General features: G+C 47.9%; 1 protein-coding gene across 1 annotated transcript in view; it reads left to right on the top strand.

The window, feature by feature from the left end:
- The window catches only part of C2CD2 (C2 calcium dependent domain containing 2), a 35,729-nt gene extending 18,134 nt beyond the window's left edge, over positions 1–17,595 (top strand). The window contains exons 8-14 of the mRNA XM_026053031.1: positions 1,876–1,937; positions 4,447–4,568; positions 5,093–5,264; positions 6,315–6,428; positions 8,523–8,650; positions 9,591–9,918; positions 14,010–17,595. Coding sequence (XP_025908816.1) covers positions 1,876–1,937; positions 4,447–4,568; positions 5,093–5,264; positions 6,315–6,428; positions 8,523–8,650; positions 9,591–9,918; positions 14,010–14,236 — 1,153 coding nt within the window. The 3' untranslated portion in view covers positions 14,237–17,595. The remainder of the gene's footprint in view (positions 1–1,875; positions 1,938–4,446; positions 4,569–5,092; positions 5,265–6,314; positions 6,429–8,522; positions 8,651–9,590; positions 9,919–14,009) is intronic.
- The last annotated feature ends 1,684 nt before the right edge of the window (positions 17,596–19,279 follow it).

Genomic DNA, 19,279 nt, shown 5'->3' with positions numbered 1-19,279 from the left:
TCCCGCCTTTTACTGACAGAGCAGAAGGGACCTGGCAGCTTCCCTATCGTTTGGGTGGGCTGTGGGAGCCGCTCATGGGGCGGCCGGAGCGCGGGCAGGGAAKGGGGCTGCCGTGGGACCTGCTGCCCTTCCTGTCTTTCCTTCCTATRGCTTTTCCCTGCCTGCTTCTCTCCAGACACCAAAGGACAGTGCTGTGGGGTTGGGTTTGTTTTCCTTTAAGTTTGACGTCGGGAAGCGCAGCAGGAGTTGCCTGGCTTGAAGGAAGGCACCTGCGCTGGTCGTCAGGAGCAAGAGCTCCGCTCGCCTGGGTGCGAGTAGGGGCTGGAGGAGGCGGGAAGTCCTGGAGAGAGCAGAGGAAACGTGATGCTGCGCGACCGCCCTGCAGAGCTTAGTCCTGCTGCGGCGCCTAAAGGGGCGCGAGGAGCCGGGCGGGCTGGGCTTTGGCTTCGAGGCCTGACCTGCCGCCCTTGGGAAGGGAGGGCGGCTCTGCCGAGCGGCACAACCGACGCGTCCCGGCTTCTCCCGTCCCCGGCTTCTCCCGGCAGGGAAGTTCCTAAGAATTCCCCTTCCTACTGAAAGGGCAGAGAGGGGCCAAGCAAGCAGGATGTGATTAAGCTGCCTGGAATTTGGCCTCCRCACTAGGGGGAATGCTGGGTTTCCCGTGGCGTTGGGAATTCTTTGGAAGCGCCTGAAAGAAGCTTGGGGAAGTCCTGTGGGATTTTTGAAGATAAACGTTCAGGATTTGATTCATATTTTCTTTCAGGTTTATTTTTCCCCCGTCCCTCTTTTCCTTCAAACAAAACGCCTCAGAGCCTGCGTGTTTTACACTTTAGCTTTATAGGAAGAGGAACGAGTGATACTTTTGAGGTGCTTCCTCTGGAGTTTTGGAGAAATAGGAGGACGTGACAGTGGCAGGGAAAAGGYTGAAACCTGCCACATGGATAGAGTCCCAAAGCATCTCATGGATGGGAAATGTTTGAAACCAGTAACACATCATCCAGATTYGGAAATGTAGAAAAGTAAAATACATATATGCACACCCTCAAGGATTGTTGCCAGAATCCTTACTGAAGGAACAAAAAAAGGAAAAGGGTACAAAATCAAGTTGAGAAGCCTCCTCAGTAGGTAGTGAGTTTGCTTCCCTGGCCTGAGTGCAGCCGAGGTCTGATATCTCTTGTCTAACCCAGCTCATAGCGTAATGCAAATACCAGTAGTTCTGCTAGTAGCTCAGATCTGTTCTGTTAGGTAGATCTGGGYCTTACTCTCTTGGAACATTCTTGGGCGTTATTTTGGGAAAGCAATGACCACTSTTCTCGTGTAACCCCTGTAACTGCCTTTATTTGATTATTTTCATCCTTCTTTTGCCRAAGACTTTACTGCTTGGGTGGGATACTGGTCAGCCTTGAAGAAGTTGTTGGTTGGACCTGTTCCAACATCTCAATATACAAATTTGGGGAAAACTCATTTTCAGGCTTGCCAGAAAGAAGAAGAAGAAAAAAAAACACAAAAAAACCCAACAGCTTCTTGCTTTTGTGTAGCCATCAGACAATGGACCAGCATTAGCTTGAACAGCAGTATTAGTTACTAAGAAGAGGAAAACCTCTCTAATCTTTGGCAACCAGTTCTTGGTAACAGTGCTTGGAGGTACCCAAGTTTGTTGCTCATCCCTTCTCTTACCTTTATGTGAGGCCATGAGAAACTAGTCCTCTGACAATGTGGCCTCCTTCAGTTGGCCAGTTTTAGTGCTTAGCTTAGTGCACGATAAGAAAAGTTGTGGTGCTGGGAACTAGAAAGAGAAGAGGGAAATCTCGTAAGTGGGGAGGAAGTTAAAATACTTGCATGCTAAGGCCTGACACGGTTTCTTTTACTTCACAGTGAATTAAGTGCCAAATCAAAAGCATTGCAACTGCAAATTGTAGAAGATGGAAAGTCGGAAAGTAAGTACAAAAATGGATTTATTTTGCGTAGTCACTTCCCAAGCACTGCTAAATGTTGATGTTTTACTTCTACCTGGCTGTATAGTTGTATAAGAAATTTTCTGAGACCTGCTTACAGGTGTAGATGTGTTCTGCTGGCTTGTCTTGGTAGTCAAATCAGATACGCTTCAGTAATGGCTCTAGAGAACTGTAGATGCAGGAACAATGACAGTCTCCATAAACTTGTCTTCATAATAAGGTGCCAGAGTTAAAAATACACGGAAAATTGCAGTGTGAGTGTTTGGATGGAGCCTGACTCACATGAGTTAAGYGCTATGTATGTATGTATGTATGGAAGCATCTGCAGGCATAAGAAAAAGTGCCCTGTGGAAGCCTCTGTGTCCTAGGTAGAGTTAAATTTATGAAGAAAACTTGAACCTGTGTGTCTTTCCATCAGAATGCTTACTCTTCCATCTGCTGATAATCCTGTTTTTTCAGACTTCTTRACTTTTAGCAGATCCACTGTGAGTGCCTTTGTTTTCAAGTTACTCTAAGGACCTAAATCCTTCCTTTCCAAGCTCAGAGGCCGCTTAGTCAGTACCCAGCATAACACACGTTAATGACAGATATATTGGATTAAATGTAAAACATGGAGAATTAAATATCTTTATTGATTATTGTTGCAGTTGCAATTAGCCTTTGGTTAAAAAAAGAAAAAAAAGGCATTTGTTACACCACTGAATTTTCTTCAGCTGGAAGAGCATTGCATTTCTAGGGAAATTTAGGGGAAGGTAGGTTTCTAAACCAGAGAATCTTCTTATACGAGATTTATAAACTTGTAAACTCCAAGTACTTCTTTACCTGACCTTCGTTAAAGTGATGACATGTTGTAAATTCTTTAAATATATTCTGCGTGTTCATTTGCTGGTACAAAAAAATGCTCTAGGTATAAAGAATGTGTACTCACCTCCTGAATCAATGTGCTTGCCTCTGGTTATATCAGGTGTCATCTGTAAAAACTGAAGCATTGCTTTCAGTTGTTCAGATGTTGTTTGCTTTRGTTCTGTCAATCATATTCATCTTAGTTCAGGGAAAAACTGTAAAATATTGGCCCAAATGCTCCACACTCGACAGTAAAAATCTGCTTTTACTGTGATGTCTGTTATAATGGGTAAAGTAAAGGGTATAGTGGGTAATAAATTATTAAATATGGGTTAGGTAATAATGTGTTATCTAAGCCATAGGTAATAAGCAATGCAGCCAAGTAGAATGTGTGTGTGCGATATTGAATTATGGGGGGCTGGCTTTTTTAATAGTCTAAATATGGAAAAAAAAAAAAGTAGTAATTCCTTACTGATAATCAGTGATTTTTTTTACAGGATTGGGAAGTCAATGGTAGATGTATTAATAAAACTCTCTAAAGTGTAAAAYTCCAAACTGACTATTGCGACAGAATTATGTGGATTGCACTTCATGAATTGTTCTCCTCAGAGAGGAAAAAAAAAAAAAAATGACCCTAAGGATATAGGATCTATATGCAGTCATAAAATGGGAACCCATGCTTGGATAAAGAGCAGTATTGCCTATACCAAAATATCTTTAGTAATGAGTCTATCAAACAATGTCAGTAAAATTCCTCTTCATGCTGAGAATGCAACTCATTTTCTGCCTGTTTTCTTGAAGAAAAATAACCCTACTTGGCTGCACTGACAGGCACTTTCCTTCTTTCTGTATCACTTTTGCTGTTGTTGTTTTTGTTGCTTTCCAAAAAATTTGAATGGAAAGCTCAAGTAGAGTCCTGGTAGCAAGGAAGGAGCCAGGTAATCTGCACATATTGATTTCTCTGTCTTTGGATTTCTTGGAAAAAGAAAATAGGATAAAACTCCCAAGTTGCTTCTTTGCAGCATTCTTAACAGTAATGAAACCTTTAGTGGTTCTTTTCCCTACAGGCTTCAGGTAGGACTTGTGTTTTGATAATATTTAATATTTTTCATTTTCTTTTTTTTTAAGACAGCTAGCATTTTATCCCTGAAATCAAATAGTAATTTTCCTAATAGTTTGCTCCAGTCTAACATATCTAATAAACTAATGGGAGAAATACGAGAACCGCAGAACTTGTACTTAATATACAATTAAGAAAAAAATACTTCTAATGAGATACACCAATTTAACTGGAATCCAGGGAGTGTTCTCTGAAATCAAAGACAAAAGATAATTTGTTGTGGAGACCCTAACGGTAACATCCTCAATATTTCCAGTTTTTTTTTCTTTCCCTCTAAGCGTTCAGCATATGGAGGGGGAAATGGCCAGAGATGCCTGCAAACAAGTCGTGCTTCGTGTCTCCACTCTGTCCTGTGGCACCCATTAGCTCCTGCACGAGGAGCAGTGGTTAAAGGGAAAGCAAGCTCTGGAAAGGCTCTGTGCTGGGAAGTGCTTCCCGCAGACGGCTTTCAGCCTTCCCTGTCCCGTGGGGCTTCCGTGGAGCGTGGGCTGCAGCGGGCGCTCACCGCGCTGCTCTCCTTCCCTGCAGGTGCTTGGCTGGCCAGGGCGACGGCTCCTCTGGACCTCTTCAGGAAGCAGCCCGCGGGGCAGCAGAGCTGGGCGCTGAGCGGCCCCACGCCGGGGCCGCCCCTCGGATCCCTCTCCGCAGAGGTACCTTGTGTTCYGGGGTGCCCCTCGGATCCCTCTCCGCAGAGGTACCTTGTGTTCCGGGGCCGCCCCTCGGATCCCTCTCCGCAGAGGTACCTTGTGTTCCGGGGCCGCCCCTCGGATCCCTCTCCGCAGAGGTACCTTGTGTTCCGGGGCCGCCCCTCGGATCCCTCTCCGCAGAGGTACCTTGTGTTCCGGGGTGCCCCTCGGATCCCTCTCCGCAGAGGCACCGCGCGCTCCGGGGCCGCCCCTCGGATCCCTCTCCTCAGAGGCACCGCGCGCTCCGGGGCTGCCCCTCGGATCCCTCTCCTCAGAGGCACCGCGCGCTCCAGGGTTGCCTGCCGGCCCCACGGCTTCCACGGGACACCCCAGCACCCTGGCACTGCTGCGGGCGGCTGCTCACGGCTCTTGAGCGGGGATAGAAATGTTTGCAAAAGTACTAGGTAGGAGGGTTAGTGGCTTCATTGCTTAATTGTGCCTCTGAAATGATTGTTTTTGTTTTTTTATCTTCCTTTTGTCCTTCCTAGTTCTCTTTTGTGGAACCGAATGAACTGAAGGCTTGGCAGACTTCATCGCCGCTGCCAGCCGCCAAGATAGAGAAGGATCGAACGGTGATGCCCTGTGGGACTGTGGTCACCACTGTAACCGCTGTGAAAACCAAACCTCGCCTCGAAGGGAGGGCTTCTCCRCTGAGCACGGGTGAGGCAGCCCAGTGCTCCCTGTGTTCACTGCCAGGGTCACTGTGGGGAGCAGAAGCGGTGGGAAGGGAGGCCGCTGTCATCCAGGTGTCCCTRAAGTGCTGGTGGCAGGGTTTGTGTCCTGCACTAGCAGCCTTTTCATTTTCATGAATCACAGAATCACAGAAGGGTTGAGGCTGGAAAGGACCTCTAGAGATCATCCAGTCCAACCCCCTGCTCCAGCAGGGACACCCAGAGCACAGGGCACAGGGCGGCATCCAGGCGGGTCTGGAAGATCTCCAGAGAAGGAGACTCCACAGCCTCCCTGGGCAGCCTGTGCCAGGGCTCTGGCACCCTCACAGGRAAGAAGTTCCTCCTCACATGGAGATGGAACTGCCTGTGTTGCAGCTTRCACCCATTGCCCCTTGTCCTGTCAGGGAAGGACTATGAAGTCCTTGCTGAACCCCGTGGCAGTGACTRGTGCTCTGTTGAATATTCTGTACATGCTTTAAAGTGTCACAGTAGAGAGATAAACAGAAGAACAAGGTTTCTGTGTCTGACTTTCCCCACTGCAAAAGCATCAGTCTCTTAGAGTGTCTGCCCATGACAGAGTGTCTTGGGTCTTATAACCTCCTCATGGGTAGTGAGGATGGGTGTCCTCTTGTGACCAAGCTCTTTAGGGTGTCTTCAGAAAGCACTTGAGAGGCTTTAGAAAATCTTTAGTGGCTTTTTGGTTCCGCTTGGGGTGGGAAGTAGGGAAGTGAAACCTCTACACAGTCTTTGTGTGAAGGCACCCAAAGAACTGCATTCTTTTAAGCTGTCAAAGTAGATGACTTATTTTAGTAGGTGTTGCCTAGCGTGTTACAGTGAATACTAAAAAACTCTGAATTCCTCCACGTTAAAGGTCTTCTGGAGTCATGTTACCATAGACAACATTTGTTGAGAATTTGTGTTAAACAGCTTTCTCAGACACAGTTGGAATGGGATTTAACGCAGGTGTAACAAATTATTACTATCTTGGTTGTAAGTGCCCTGAATAGTTGAAGTAACTAACCACAACTTGCTTCTCAAGATTCTCCTGTGAAAACTCCAGTTAAAGTGAAGGTGATTGAAAAGGATTTCTCTGTTCAAGCTGTCCATTCCCATGGTGCTCCAGTCAGCAAAACTTTGTCATCTTCAGATACAGGTAACAGAAGCCCTTAAAGCTCCTAATTGGAAGAAATCTCTCTTTGTTGCACGTGGCATTACTGTAATCCTGTTAAAATAACAGCAAAACCATATGGCTACGGCCTTTCAACAGGCACTGAGATGTTTATACGAGCACAGCCTGTGGTTAGGGATGTGACAAGTGATTTTGCAATAGAAATCTGCTGTTCATTGGTGAGGTAAATTACAAATTTTGAAAAAGTAACAATGAGCTGTGGCTTGGAGAGGCAGGGCAAYCAGAGAGAAGCCACCTTGGCTCTGCTCCTCCTTTTGAATGCGAGATGCCACCTCTGTTAAACCATGAGGGACACGGCACAAGATCCCAAGCAAAATCCCTGGCAGTTGCTGTCTCGCCATTGCGGAGCCTCCTGCCCAAGGGACGTCCTTGTGGCCTGTTCAGTGCTGCAAGGCAGGCTGACAGAGCAGGAGCACTGGTCTCTCAGCCCTGCCGCTCTCGCCGTGCCTGTTTGGCCACCTTCTGAAGCCACCCGGCACACAGACAACGCGCTGTCAGAACATCAGGTTGAGCTGATAATACCTTTACTTAAGAAKTCATTACGCCTACATTTCAGCTTAGTAAACTTGCTTTCGGCTCTGTCATATTTGACCTTGCTGAGGTGCAACTCTGGATCCTCAGCTTTTGCCTTCAGTCCTTCGCATGGCCACCTCTCATTCTCCCTGTTGCTCCATAGGCAACAGTGGTGAAAGAGGAGATCCAGCCTCGCTGCAAATGGCAGATGTTGTGGAGTTCAGTTTCCTCTGTGCAGGTCTGAGGTGCACGTGGGGACAATCTGGAGGCGATGTAGCCTGCTCCTGGCACAGCCAGAGTGCCTGGTGGGTGGCAGAGGTAGAGATGGGCTGCAGAAGGGACAAAAAGTGGGGAGGAGGATGAACCAGTAACCGCAAATAGCAAACAGTGCTTGAATCTCTTCTGGATCTACACTAAAAAGTATTTTTTAAAGCAGTGAGGTGCTACTGAGTTAATTTGGGAAAGGTTGGAGTGCTACAGAGACTTCTGTGTTGACTGCCATAACTGATTATGGGATCAAAGGTGCAAAGTTTTTACTGGAAAACTCATCTGAATTCAAGCTAGAGCRGATTAATAGACATGGGCTCTGTGTTTCTTTTTATCTCAGTGCAGGGGAGTTTCTGTGAAATGTTTATRCAGCGCAACAGGAAGAGTTACTCATTAGAACAAAGCTTGAGTTGAAACACAAAAGAGCATTCAGGATGGCARTAACTGAAGTGTTACATTACTGTTACAAACATCATGCCACTGTGAAGCCCCTTCTCTGCTCCTAGCTAGAAAACAGCAACAAGTACTACAGAAAAAAATGCTATAGCCTTACTATGATTTTAAATGATAACAGTATTAACAATTGCCAAGTGCCACAGACTGTGTCTAGGATAAAGTTTCCTTAACTTTCTTAGCACTGTTTGTTCCAAGCTTGATGAACTTGAATAGTGAATATTCAGTGTGCCTGAGGTGCATGCATATCATGTGACAGACGCAGCCCCACTTCAAACACAAGCACAACGAGTATTTTTAAGAGCTTTCTATAAGGCAGGTTCTCTCTTCCTGTACTATATTTGTAAGTGAAAAGGAAGAGCAATGTCCAGGCTGTAGGGATGTAGGGACAGCTTATGAAGAGCAGAGTAGCTGCCACTTTTCCTTCCCATCCCATCGTAGTGTCCTCGGCAAATCTGGACATGCTGAGCCGTGAGAGGGAGAGAGAGCAGAAGAGCTGCCTGAAGCAGCTCAGGCCGTGCCAGCGTCCTGCCTCGTGCTGGGTTAGCACCAGGGCTCTAAATGGCCGTGGTAGCTGACACCATCCAGCCCTTAGAGCAGGTGCCAGCTGCTGCCCTGCAGTAGCACTCATGCTTGGAAACAGCAGGATGTTCTGTATAAGCCTCCAAATCCTCCTGTGCGCTTTGGGTTGGATCTGTAAGCAAAGCTTCTGTGCCTGTTTTCAGACAACTGCGTCCCAGAAGTCAGGAAGAAAAGTCTGACTCTCTCTGTTCTCAATTTTTGTCTGTTTTTCTCTTTCCCCTCTGAAAATGGTTTTCTTTCCAGAGCTGCTGGTTTTGAATGGCACTGACCCTGTGGCAGAAGCAGCTATTCGACAGCTAAGCGAGTCTGCAAAGCAGAAGCTGAAGTCTCCTAGAAAGAAAAGCACCATTATCATATCAGGGGTGTCAAAGGTAAGCAAGAGAGCAATGCTTGGTTTAATGCTCAGTACCAAGGAGTCTTTGCTTCACAGACTGTGTCACTAACTGCACGTGTGTTCTATCTAGCTCGTGTATGTCTGATGAAATAACAGTTTCATAACTGTTTCAAGTTGGCCAGGTCTGGGTGGGGGTTGTTTTGGGGATGTTTTTGTTTGTTTGTTTAAGGCTTAGACTGAGCCTGACTGAAAATGCCCTGACAGGTGAGAATGGAGGACAGTCAAACCTTGTGCTGTGCCATAGAGTGAAGATGCAAAGGAAGAGCATGAAAGAAAGAGTTTTCTACCAGTTAAACTTGTTTAAGCAAATACTTGTTGTAGAGTTGTCTTGCTCTGCACTGCTTCCCTAAAAACTTATGAGGAAAAGCTGGTCCAGCTGACACTGAGCTGTGCTGAGGTGGGGAGAAGGAGGCTCAGCTACCACTGCGCAAGACCCTCGGTGGTAGCTGCCCCTCATTCTGTCTGTTGGGTCTGTTTAGGAAATGGGGCACTGGGGTTGTGTGGGCTTGTGTCTAGCTGACACAGCTGCCAAGAGGTCTTGATGAAGTATTTTGATACTTATTTTCCCAAAAATTCTGAGAGACTTTTCTCCATGGAGGCTGATACTTCATTACGGCAGTATGTGTGGCAGAAAGCATAGGTACTTGTAGCTGGAGATAGGTGGGAGGCACATAATTATTTCTTTTTTTTCCAATAATTTGGCTTTCGTGGTGTGATTGGAACTTGGCTATCCGCTCCTCTTCCTCAGCAGAGCCACGGGACGCTCCCGTCCCGCCGTGGCCCCCCTTTCGGTTAGGCCTCAGCGGCACAAGCAGGAGCGTGGGAGAGGAGAGCGCAGAGCGGCCGCGGGGCCGCTGGTGTGACCCCAGACGAAASGCGCGCTGGCGCCAGCGCCCGCTCTCTCTCTGCCTGCGCAGGTCTCTCTCTCTCAGGACGGCGAAGCCGCGCTCATGAGGGACTACGCGGCAGCCATGGAGGGCGCCCGCCCGCAGGCACAGGCGCCTCGCGAGCAGGAGCGCCGGGCCGCCGTCGCCGCCGAGGAGAAGCTCCCGGCGAGTGCTGCGGAAGCGGCCCCCGCTGCCGACCCCCAGCACGGGGAGCGCGAGGCCGGGGGCTCCGAGGACGGCAGCCAGCAGTGGGATGGCGGCAGCGACGGCAACGCGCTGCGGGAGCAGGCGGCGTGCGGAGAAATGTCGGGGAGCTCGCTGAGCGTCTCCGAGAGCGGCAGCCTGAAAAAGTCTAAAGGTCAGTGAGCTCCCCTTGCGTTTGCTGCTGCGTTCTGCACCTCCCTGGCCGCGTCACGCGCCGCTCTGGGTGGCTGGTCCTTGATGGCTGAGTTTTGTCCTTAAACTTCTTGGAATTGTGGGAAGCAGCCTCACGAACGGCCCTAAGGACCGGCGTTGTGCGGCGCTCGGATGGGCCTGTCCAGGCTTCCTTATTCATCAGGAAATAGAAGGGCTCATCCTTGGAAGTTGAAGGGTGGATCACTATGTCCAGCTGAATTAGTGGCCAAATTGCCAATTCCTCCACGAAACCTGTGTTTTTATGTGTAAATAAAGACACGGGCTGTACCTGAAACCCCTTTACAGAGGTGAAAATGGCAGAGTGGCACAGTTGCTTTCCAGGGTGTTCCTTTCCCTCCCTTCTGTCTCTGAGCACCCARCTTCCCTGGCTCCACAAAAAAGTGTGTTCAGGCAGCCCCAGGGCAAAGCCAGAGGTGCCCTCCTCACCTTTAAAACAGTTTTCCCCTTTCACCCTTTTCGTCCATATGCATTTGCTAAAGAAAATAGAAGTAGGGTGATTTTTAGAAATGAGAGAGCTTAGAAGTATTATTTTTCATGTGGAGCCTGGAAGATTTTAGGAAGCTGTATAAGGTTTTGCAAAACCTTAGCCCTCTGTAGTGTGTTCTCAGAAACAAAAGAAGTGGAAGCCTGTACAGGAGCTGTTGCTTATTTTTGTTTTTCAATAGGCTCATGTTTTTCCCAGTGCAGGACATTGCAAAGGGAATTAGGCTTCTAAAGATTCTGGTTACATGGTATGGGATAGGACTGCTAAAAAACACAGATGATCTCTATGAGATCGTAAAAAACTTTAAAAGCTATGTTAAAAAAAAAAAAAAAAGTATTTAAACAGATCTTCTTGTGGAAGACTGGAACCCCCGCTCTGTCACAGCCCAGTAGTTTTCACGGGGTGAGGGAGCCTATTTCCACCTCCCCGTCTCCAGTCAGCTTTGATAGTTAAAGGGAAATAATCTGAGAAAACAGAAACCTTGAAAGGCAAACAAACAAGCAAACAAAAAAGATCTGCTTTAAAAAAGCTCATATATAGTGTTAATGATTTAAGATTAGCACTGTCTTAGCATTTTTTTTTGCATATTTTTTTTTCTGCCTCTCTGACTTCCTCTTTCTTACCCATTCCCTTTTGTAAACTTGAGGACTACTATACCAGGCAGAATTAATTGACTACACAGTAAGTTTTCTTTATGTGTGTGGGACAGCACGGAAGGCTGGGGAGGCACCTGTACGTTGCTGGTCTCCATCATGACCATTCCTGTYCTCTCTGGTTGTCAGTCTTTTCCTGCACGCCGTGTGGGACCCTGCAGTGGGATAGGCAGGCACAAAGTGCTTAATTTCAAAGCTGCTGCTCAGTTTTCCACATCTCTCTTTCTAGCCTAATTCCCATAACTGTCAGTATCTTGGCAGGTATTTACATGCCCCTCTGGCTAAAAGCTGTTTTGGAAGTGATCTCCACTCATGTGCAGCTAGATGCGGGAGCAGATCTTCCCCTTTTCACACAGAGGAGACTCGAGGGTGGCCCGAGCCCCACAGGCCTTGTCCGAGCCCCAGCGCTGCCGCTCGGGAGCCAGGGAGGCCGCTCGGGGCCTGCCACGTTGCGGCCCCGCTGTGTGGGCTGGCCCCGCGCTCGGCAGCGGCTGCCCACGGTCCCTCAGCGGGCGCCACTTGTCCCCGGTCACCAAATTTCTTCTTGCCAAGTTTCTTGCTTCGGTTCTGATCCCTACTTTGGGAAGTGGCTCTGCACTGATAGGACTAAACATCTGCTTCTGTCCTGCTGCTGCTGCTGGCACCACTTCAGCTGGGGCTGCCAAGGCTGCTGCGCAGAGCAGCTGATGCGGGAACAAAAGCTCCGCAGCAGCGGGGCCTCGGCAGCCCCGGCAGCCTTTGCACAGCAGCAACTGTCAGTGTCATGGGCAGAACGGTATTTCTTTCATGCTGCTGACAGCAGCTCGAGGTGGTAAGCCTAAGCCAAGCTTTTGGTGTTGGCAGAAGGATGAAGCCGAAGGTGATGGGAGAGCAGGCAAGGCTGGAGTCCGTGAGTCCCTGCTGCCTTCGGCTGGCTTCTGCTTTGATCCCATGGTGCTGCACGTATGGAGAACGCATAGGTGCCGGGAGCAAGGCAGAGCCTATGGAATGGCTGCGGGCTTGCTCTTAAACTAAGCAGTAGCCACTCCGAGCGCTTGGGAACTGTTGCAATGGGAACAAAGGCGCATCTGGCTGCGCGGACAGAGCGGCCACGGGCAGCCTCCCTGCAGCTGCYGCTGCGCAGAACAACGTGCAGCCTGTGTGGGGCCCTGGGAAGACAATTCCAGCCTTCAGTGAAACAGTACCATGTGAATGGGGAACGATGTGTTCCTTTTTGTGTTGATGGCAACCAGGAAAAGCAGAAGGGTGACAGGGATGGCTGCGCGGAGAAGGAGCAGGCTGGGTGTCCCTCACAGCTGGGAGCTGCAGCCGGAGCCTGCGGAAAGGGGCATCTTCAGGTGGGGGCTGCCAAAGCCGGAGGCTTGCAGGGGAAGAASGTGCCGCTGGTGTGCCGTGCTGCGGGCACGAGTGCCTGCTGAGACGCCAGCCGCAACGGCCAGGGCTGCGGAACGGGCTGGGCACCGCCTCAGGGGGCAGGGCGCAGCAAAATGAGGCAACCTGAACCAGCTTAAGCACRGAAGGGATTTGGGAGCATTTCTGAGCCTGCTGGGAGCAGGTATAATAGTATTTTTAATCTGCTTGAACTGACTGGTTACTTCTAGCAGGATTTTAGAACAGCAAATGTTTCATAATCTCCAGTTGGTGTTCCCAAATCCTTGTAGAAAACATTTTGTCTGCGTGTATGAGGCCACAGCATGAAGGTTGACTTCCAAGGACTGTTCTCGAAACCAACAGTATACACTTGGCATTAAAATGCCAGCCTCACTTTGTAGGCTGTTTTTTCTTCTCATGTGCTTAGATACTTTACTTCCTTCTGTTTCACTCTYTTCATAAACACATTCTGTCCTGTTAATCTACTGGAAGGATTAAATAGGCCCATTGGGCATGGGAGAACCCAGCACAGGACCCACACCAGATGCTGTGCACCTGCCTGTGTGTTTCAGCACTACCAGAGCTCTCAGAAGCGTAGTAGAAACCAGTCAGGTGTCAGAAAGGGCACTTGTACAGGATGCTGCATTGGCTCTGCAGAAGTTGAAATTGGAATATTTGCTGCTTGCTCGCTCACAGACATGTTTGCCATTATCTTTTTTTCTACAGAATCAAAGAATGTTTAAGGTTAGAAGGGACCCCTAGGGATCATCCAGTCCAACTCCCCTGCTCCAGCAGGGACACCGAGAGCATGGGGCACAGGGTGGCATCCAGGCGGGTTTGGAAGACCTCCAGAGAAGGAAAGGAAAATTTTCCTCCCTTCTTTCAGTGAAGGGCYGTTTCTGCAGGACCTGAAGGAAAAACCATTCCTTTTCCCTTCAGGGCTCCCCTAGCACTGCACCTGAGCTCATCTCCCTGAGCTGTCCCGCTTACTTTAAGGGCGTGCGTGTGTGCGTAGGTCTAGGACTGCCTCCGTCCGTGGTGCACGCAGGCGACGGGGTCTGCGTGACCCCTGCACGGCGGGAGGCGCAGCGCGAGCTGCGGTGCAGCCTGCGGTTCGTGGCGGTGCTCAGCCTGGAGCGCGCTGCAGCACAAGGCCCTGCCCTTGCGCTCCCTGATCTCCGAGGTCTTTTCCAACCACGATGACTCTGTAGCTCTCTGAGCAGCACGTGACGCGTGTGCCACGTGCAGAGAGGGTGTCAAACACTCGAGTTGCCACTGCRTGATGTAACGGGAATGACTTGGTCCAAGGGGGGCCTGTTGTGACCTCTAGGTTAGAAACAATCAGTATTTGTGAAAAAAAAATAGCTTCACCACACTATTAGCTTTCCAATGTGGCTTTGCTGGTGAATAGTTGAAAGGGAGAACTTAAATCAGAAGTACTAAGACCGAGAGCTAACAGGGAAGCAGGAAAACAGGACAGCGTATCGCTGTGTCTGAAGCACCCTGTGCTGTTTGTGCCCCCAGGTGGGATTCTGAAGAAAAGCGCCAAGCTGTTCTTCCGGCGGCGGCACCAGCAGAAGGAGCCGGGCATGAGTCAGTCGCACAACGACCTCGTCTACCTGCAGCAGCCGCTGGCGGAGGAGGCGCGCAGGAAGGGGGGCACCCTCTCCCGCATCCTCAGCAGGAAGCTCCTTGCCAGGAACAAAAGCAAGAGCAAACTGAACGGTGCTTCGGCAGAGCCGTGCCCCTGAGGCTGGACGCGCTCTCCTGGGACACGTCAGTGGAGCAGATGTTTACAGAGCAGCGCGAGAGAACCTCTGTGCAGCCACCGACTTGCATAACGTGCTGCCCGCCAATGCGGTGGCCCAGGAATAAAGGGGGAGGTTGCCTTCGGTTTATTTTCCCAGCACGCTTCCCKTGAGAATTCATGAGCTGCAACTCCAAATCCGAGAAGCGGGAATTCTGTCGTGGCAGCATTTGGTTTGTTGTGCAGGATGAGGGAAGGCTGGGAATGGTGCAGGCGGGAGGGCTTTTTGGGAGCCCCTGGTTTACGCTGGGGGAGAATGAAGAACTGAACCCGCCTCCCTGCTGTGCGGCTGAGGTGACCCCCAGTGCGCTTCCTGAGCCGGTGTGCACCACGGACAGCGGCAGCGCGAGTCGTGGCTTGGCTGACTGGTCGGGCTGAGGATGAGAGAGAGGCCCCTTGGCCTGGCGGTTGGGAAGCGGGTAAGTTTCCAGAGGCAGGACTGAGCTGCTGAGTAAGATAGCCTGCTGCAATAACGCCAGCCTGCTGCATTAACTGCTCAGTCCGGGTAGGCGGAGAGATGCCTTTGATAGTAGCCATAAGTCGGTAAATTATGCAAATATTTATCCTAGCATATTGTATAATATTCTGTGCACAAGTTATGCTTAAAAACCAGAACGTTTTCCAAGTCTCCCCAAGTCTACGTGCAAGGAAAAGATCTGAAAAATCCCCTGCACAGCTGCTCTGCCCTGTGTGAGGAGCTGCATTGCTAATGCAGCAGCTTGGCTGAGGAGCTCTAATTCCSTCTCTCGAGTTCCTGTCTAACAAGTACATTAATCATCGTATCAACTGCAAAGGTAGGAGCAATGTGTTGAACAGAGCATGTTTAACCCTACACAAGCTTTTCGTTGGCTTGTTTTCGATGCCAAACACTTATTGAGATCTCAGAAAATGCACTTGTGAAGACAGCTTTAAAAATAATAATAATAATAATAATAATCCCCTAACTTCAGTTTCTAGAGGTATCAGTGTTACTGTGTGGTGAGTGGTTGGTTGGGCTTTTGACTTCTGGTTGACTTTGTCCTCATGAAATGTAGCAATCGTCTCCTTTAAATTAAAATGAGAAAAAAAAAAAGATGAAAGTAAAGGTATAGGTTTGAGGGKTTTTTTTAGATATTTAAATTAGTAAAATATCAGTTGGTATTGCACAGGGAACATCTGCGCATACCTGTACTTTTCCATCATATGCATTCCTACAGAGAACGAAGGACCAAACCTGTTCTCTTCAGCAAATAAAACCCTCATTCCAGAAAGCTACTGACATAAATGGATGATAATTTGTGCCTGCTTTGCCAACGGTGATTTTTTTTCCCTTAAAAGGCTTCTTGTTTGCATTAACAAAAATGACAGATAATTGGGCTTACACATTAAAGCATCCCTAGGATGCTTCAGAAATATAAATTCGGTGAGGAAAAAAAAAAACAGAAATACATTTCAAAAAATCTGGTGGGTTCTGAGTTCCCTGGCAAATCTCTTTGCAAAGATTATAAATCCTTAGAATTTTTTTTTAATTTTACCAAAAATTATTGCAAGAAATGAGCTGCCAAAATTTTAACTGAGCCTCTTGTTGAAAGATACAGTGTTCATGTAGCCTAGTAAAATCACTGTGRTAGTGCAGTCCAGACTACCAAACAGACGTCTCTTTAAGCGTTCTGCTTAGCATGAAAACACTTGAAAGCATTTTAATATTCCCTATTTAAAAAATTTTTGTTACACATGAGTATTGTAGACCTTTAATGTGCTTGGAAATCCCAGGTCAGTCAAKAGGGGTTTGTCCTGCTTAAATGTGCTTGGGAGCTTCTCCCCCGTGTCCATTTAACACACGGTAGGAGCTGGGCTTCTTCGTTTGCTCTAGAGCTTTGCCAGACTAATGTTCCCTCATCCACTTTTTCCATTGACCCTGGGAGGAGCTTGTTGTGTGACGGGGGAGAAATGAAGTCCCTGTAGCGTTTAAAGGCTTGGCCTTGTTTGCTGAAGGAGAAGACGACAACTGGGCATCGAGCTCCAGAAATCCCAGCGTAATTAAGGGGAGACGAAGTTCTGTGTTTAGCACCCCTTACACCAGAAGCTAGCAGCTGTAGAATTGGGGGGTGCAGAGGGGTTATTTATCACTACTTGAAGCCTGTTCAAATCACTGAACTGGGATTTTTATTTTACAGAACTTTTTTACTGTAGAATGTGGTGGAATTAGCACTGAGTAACTTGCGGAGCACGGGAGCAGGGTTTGCTTGTACGTTACTCCAAAGAAAAATAAGCCCTGAAGGTGGTGTATTTTTTTTAACCTTTCTTGAAATCTTGGTGATTGCCTAAATGCATGTCTTAATGGTGGGAACGGAGAGCATTCMATGCGGCAAACCGTTCATAAGTTTGAGCTTGTATATACTGAGAGTTAATTATTCGGATGAGGAAAACAAGGCATTTGGGGTAAAAAGGGAACCTGGTTTTGCAATTGCCTTCACTCCTCAGGAAAATAAACACTGTTTGGTTTGACGATGTGTTTGACCTCTACCTGGCTGCTGTGTTCCTTGCTTCTTCCTACAGCTCTGCGAGTAATTTCTGTAAAATAACAAGCATTAAACGCAGTGGAGAGCTGAACTCTTCAMTAGTGCTAACCTGAAAGACCCATAATCCTGACCCCGTTCCTCCTTCCCAGGAGGCTGCCRTGTGGGAGCGGGAGATTGAGCCTGTACTTGGCGTGGGTGCGAGTGGGTCCCGACACGCGTGTGAGCGGCGCTGCGGCTCGGAGGAGGGAGGACTGGGCTCCTCGTGTGGCCCAGTTAATGCAGGCGCCAATCCTGCCACGTGCTCAGTATTTCCCCTGCACTGGTCTGAAAGGTGCCGAGGGGAACCCCCCGAATTATTAAGACTGCAGTCATAAAAATGTTAATAAGGAGCGCACGGCAGATCAAATCTCTGCATTATACTACACAGAGAACTTCTTTCTCTCTCCTCCAGTTACTTCAGAGCGATACTTTGGAAGCCATTTATACAATCTTTCTTCTTTTTTGCCCCTTTTCTTACCATTCTGTGTTTCTGGATATTATGTATACCAAAGAAAGCATGGCATTTATTTTATAAGGATAACACTGTGAAGTTTTTTCCTTCTAAAGATTCTCTCTGCCCATAATGGAGTAATCTTAACCTGTGTTTATGTGGTTTGTTTTGCTTTACGGTATCTTAGCTTTTCATTTGCCTAGCAGGAGAAAACTTGCCTCCTCACCTAAGCAAGACTTGCRTCAGCAAATGGAAAATGTGAATCTTTGAAATTTGAAAAATGGAATTTTTGCCAAGATCTACAGGAACTGACTTTCTCTTTGTAGATTAATACAATAAAGCTGCCAATACCTCAGATGTGAAGGCCAGCTAGGTGACTGTTGAAGGGACTGAGATGGAGGGACGGGTCYCTTCACCCCTAGGTTGCCGGTATTTGCATATCCAGTTTCCCCTAGGAAAAAACATAATTCATTTTACTCCTAACTACATATGAAATTTGTGAGGTCGAGGCAGCAGGAAAGAGGAGGAACACAATAGTGGACAAAAGTGTGCATTCCCTTAAGCAAAATGGCATTAGCAAGCTAGGTTTGACATAGCAGAGATACAAACTGCACAGACATGGATATTGGGTGTTACTCTAATGCTTTCCAGTAGATTTTTTTTCCCCTCTTTGGGAGAGACTTTGGGACTCAAGGTTATACAAACTTACAGTTACTGTTCAGTTCCAGACAGGACTTGGTTTCTGGTGCTGCATTTTCAGTGCTGCCTTTTTGGGAAGAGTCTATTGCCGAGAAATGATACCAACTGGTTTGAGGACTGGTGACATTTTGCACTAGTTTCTGGTACTGCATCTCCGAGCTAGTTCTAAGTGGTTTTCAACTGAATACACATCAGAAATGTGTATTTCTTGAAATGTTTTTGTTCTTTTGATGTATGGAATATAATTGGAGAGAGAAAAAAAGGTGAAGCTGACTACGTAAAATGCTATCAGATGTATATGGGGAAAACGAAGTRGAGCCTTGTTCTTCCTCTAACATCTCTTTCAGCTCTGGTAGTTCTGGCTGTTACAAGGAGTAAAAGCTCTCCACACGGTGAGAGTCACGAGACTTGCTCGGTTTACTGCAGTTTCTGAACTGCAGAGCTGAAGTTTGAGATCAGTAGTTACTCTGGTAAAGAATTAAGTACACCTAGCCTTAGGCTAAGGCAATTCCGAGGGTGAGTGGGAAGAGCTGCGCTCATACTTTGACCCCCCCTCCCAGACCTACATGGATTTATTCATGTGTTTAAAGTGACACTTCACTGCTGAGTCATGGCCGTGAYGCCAAACAGCTCAAGATTAACCATACAGCCAAGGTGACTGCYCTGAGTCAAGGGTGACCCATACCCTCTCCCTCGGGCTGTGGAAGCTGCTGCTGCGCAAAGTGCTGCTGTGGTGGGAGAGTAACTTGGGAGGAACGGGAGCGGGGCTTGGCAGGGCTCTAACCCGGTGCTTCCCGACAGCGCAGGACACTCTCTTATGGCCCATGCGGGAAAAACATTTATTCCTAGCATTTGGCTGTGACGGTCCCTTCTTCTGTGCTTATTTTCTGTGCRTGTGCACGTGGGTATGTATACACAAACAAGCTGATGCAATTAAAAAGTCTGTGATGTTCTATGATGTACAGATTTATTATACCACTMAAATGTCTGAGCATTTTTTTAAAGAAATAACTACTGCTGTACATACAATAAATGCCAACTGCCTCTGTGTAGTGTGCTGTCGTATCTAGTAAGCCAAGCCAAACAGATGGCTTTCTACTCCCTTTCACGGATCTGACCTGTTGCTTAACACAGTTCCTTGTTTCTCCAGGAGCAGATTCCTCCATTCATTTAAAAGAAAAAAAAAAGAAGAAAAAAAGTTATTCACTGTTTTTTCTTGTAAGTTATGTTATGCTAAAAACAGTGGTAAGGAGAAGTGTCAGGGCAAAGATCTCATGTAACAGCAACACTAAGACGA

This window comes from Nothoprocta perdicaria, unplaced genomic scaffold, assembly GCF_003342845.1.
Source record: "Nothoprocta perdicaria isolate Ctin4 unplaced genomic scaffold, notPer1 scaffold_96, whole genome shotgun sequence".
In the NCBI taxonomy this organism is placed as follows: Eukaryota; Metazoa; Chordata; class Aves; order Tinamiformes; family Tinamidae; genus Nothoprocta; species Nothoprocta perdicaria.
This window is presented reverse-complemented; position numbering and strand designations above follow the sequence as displayed.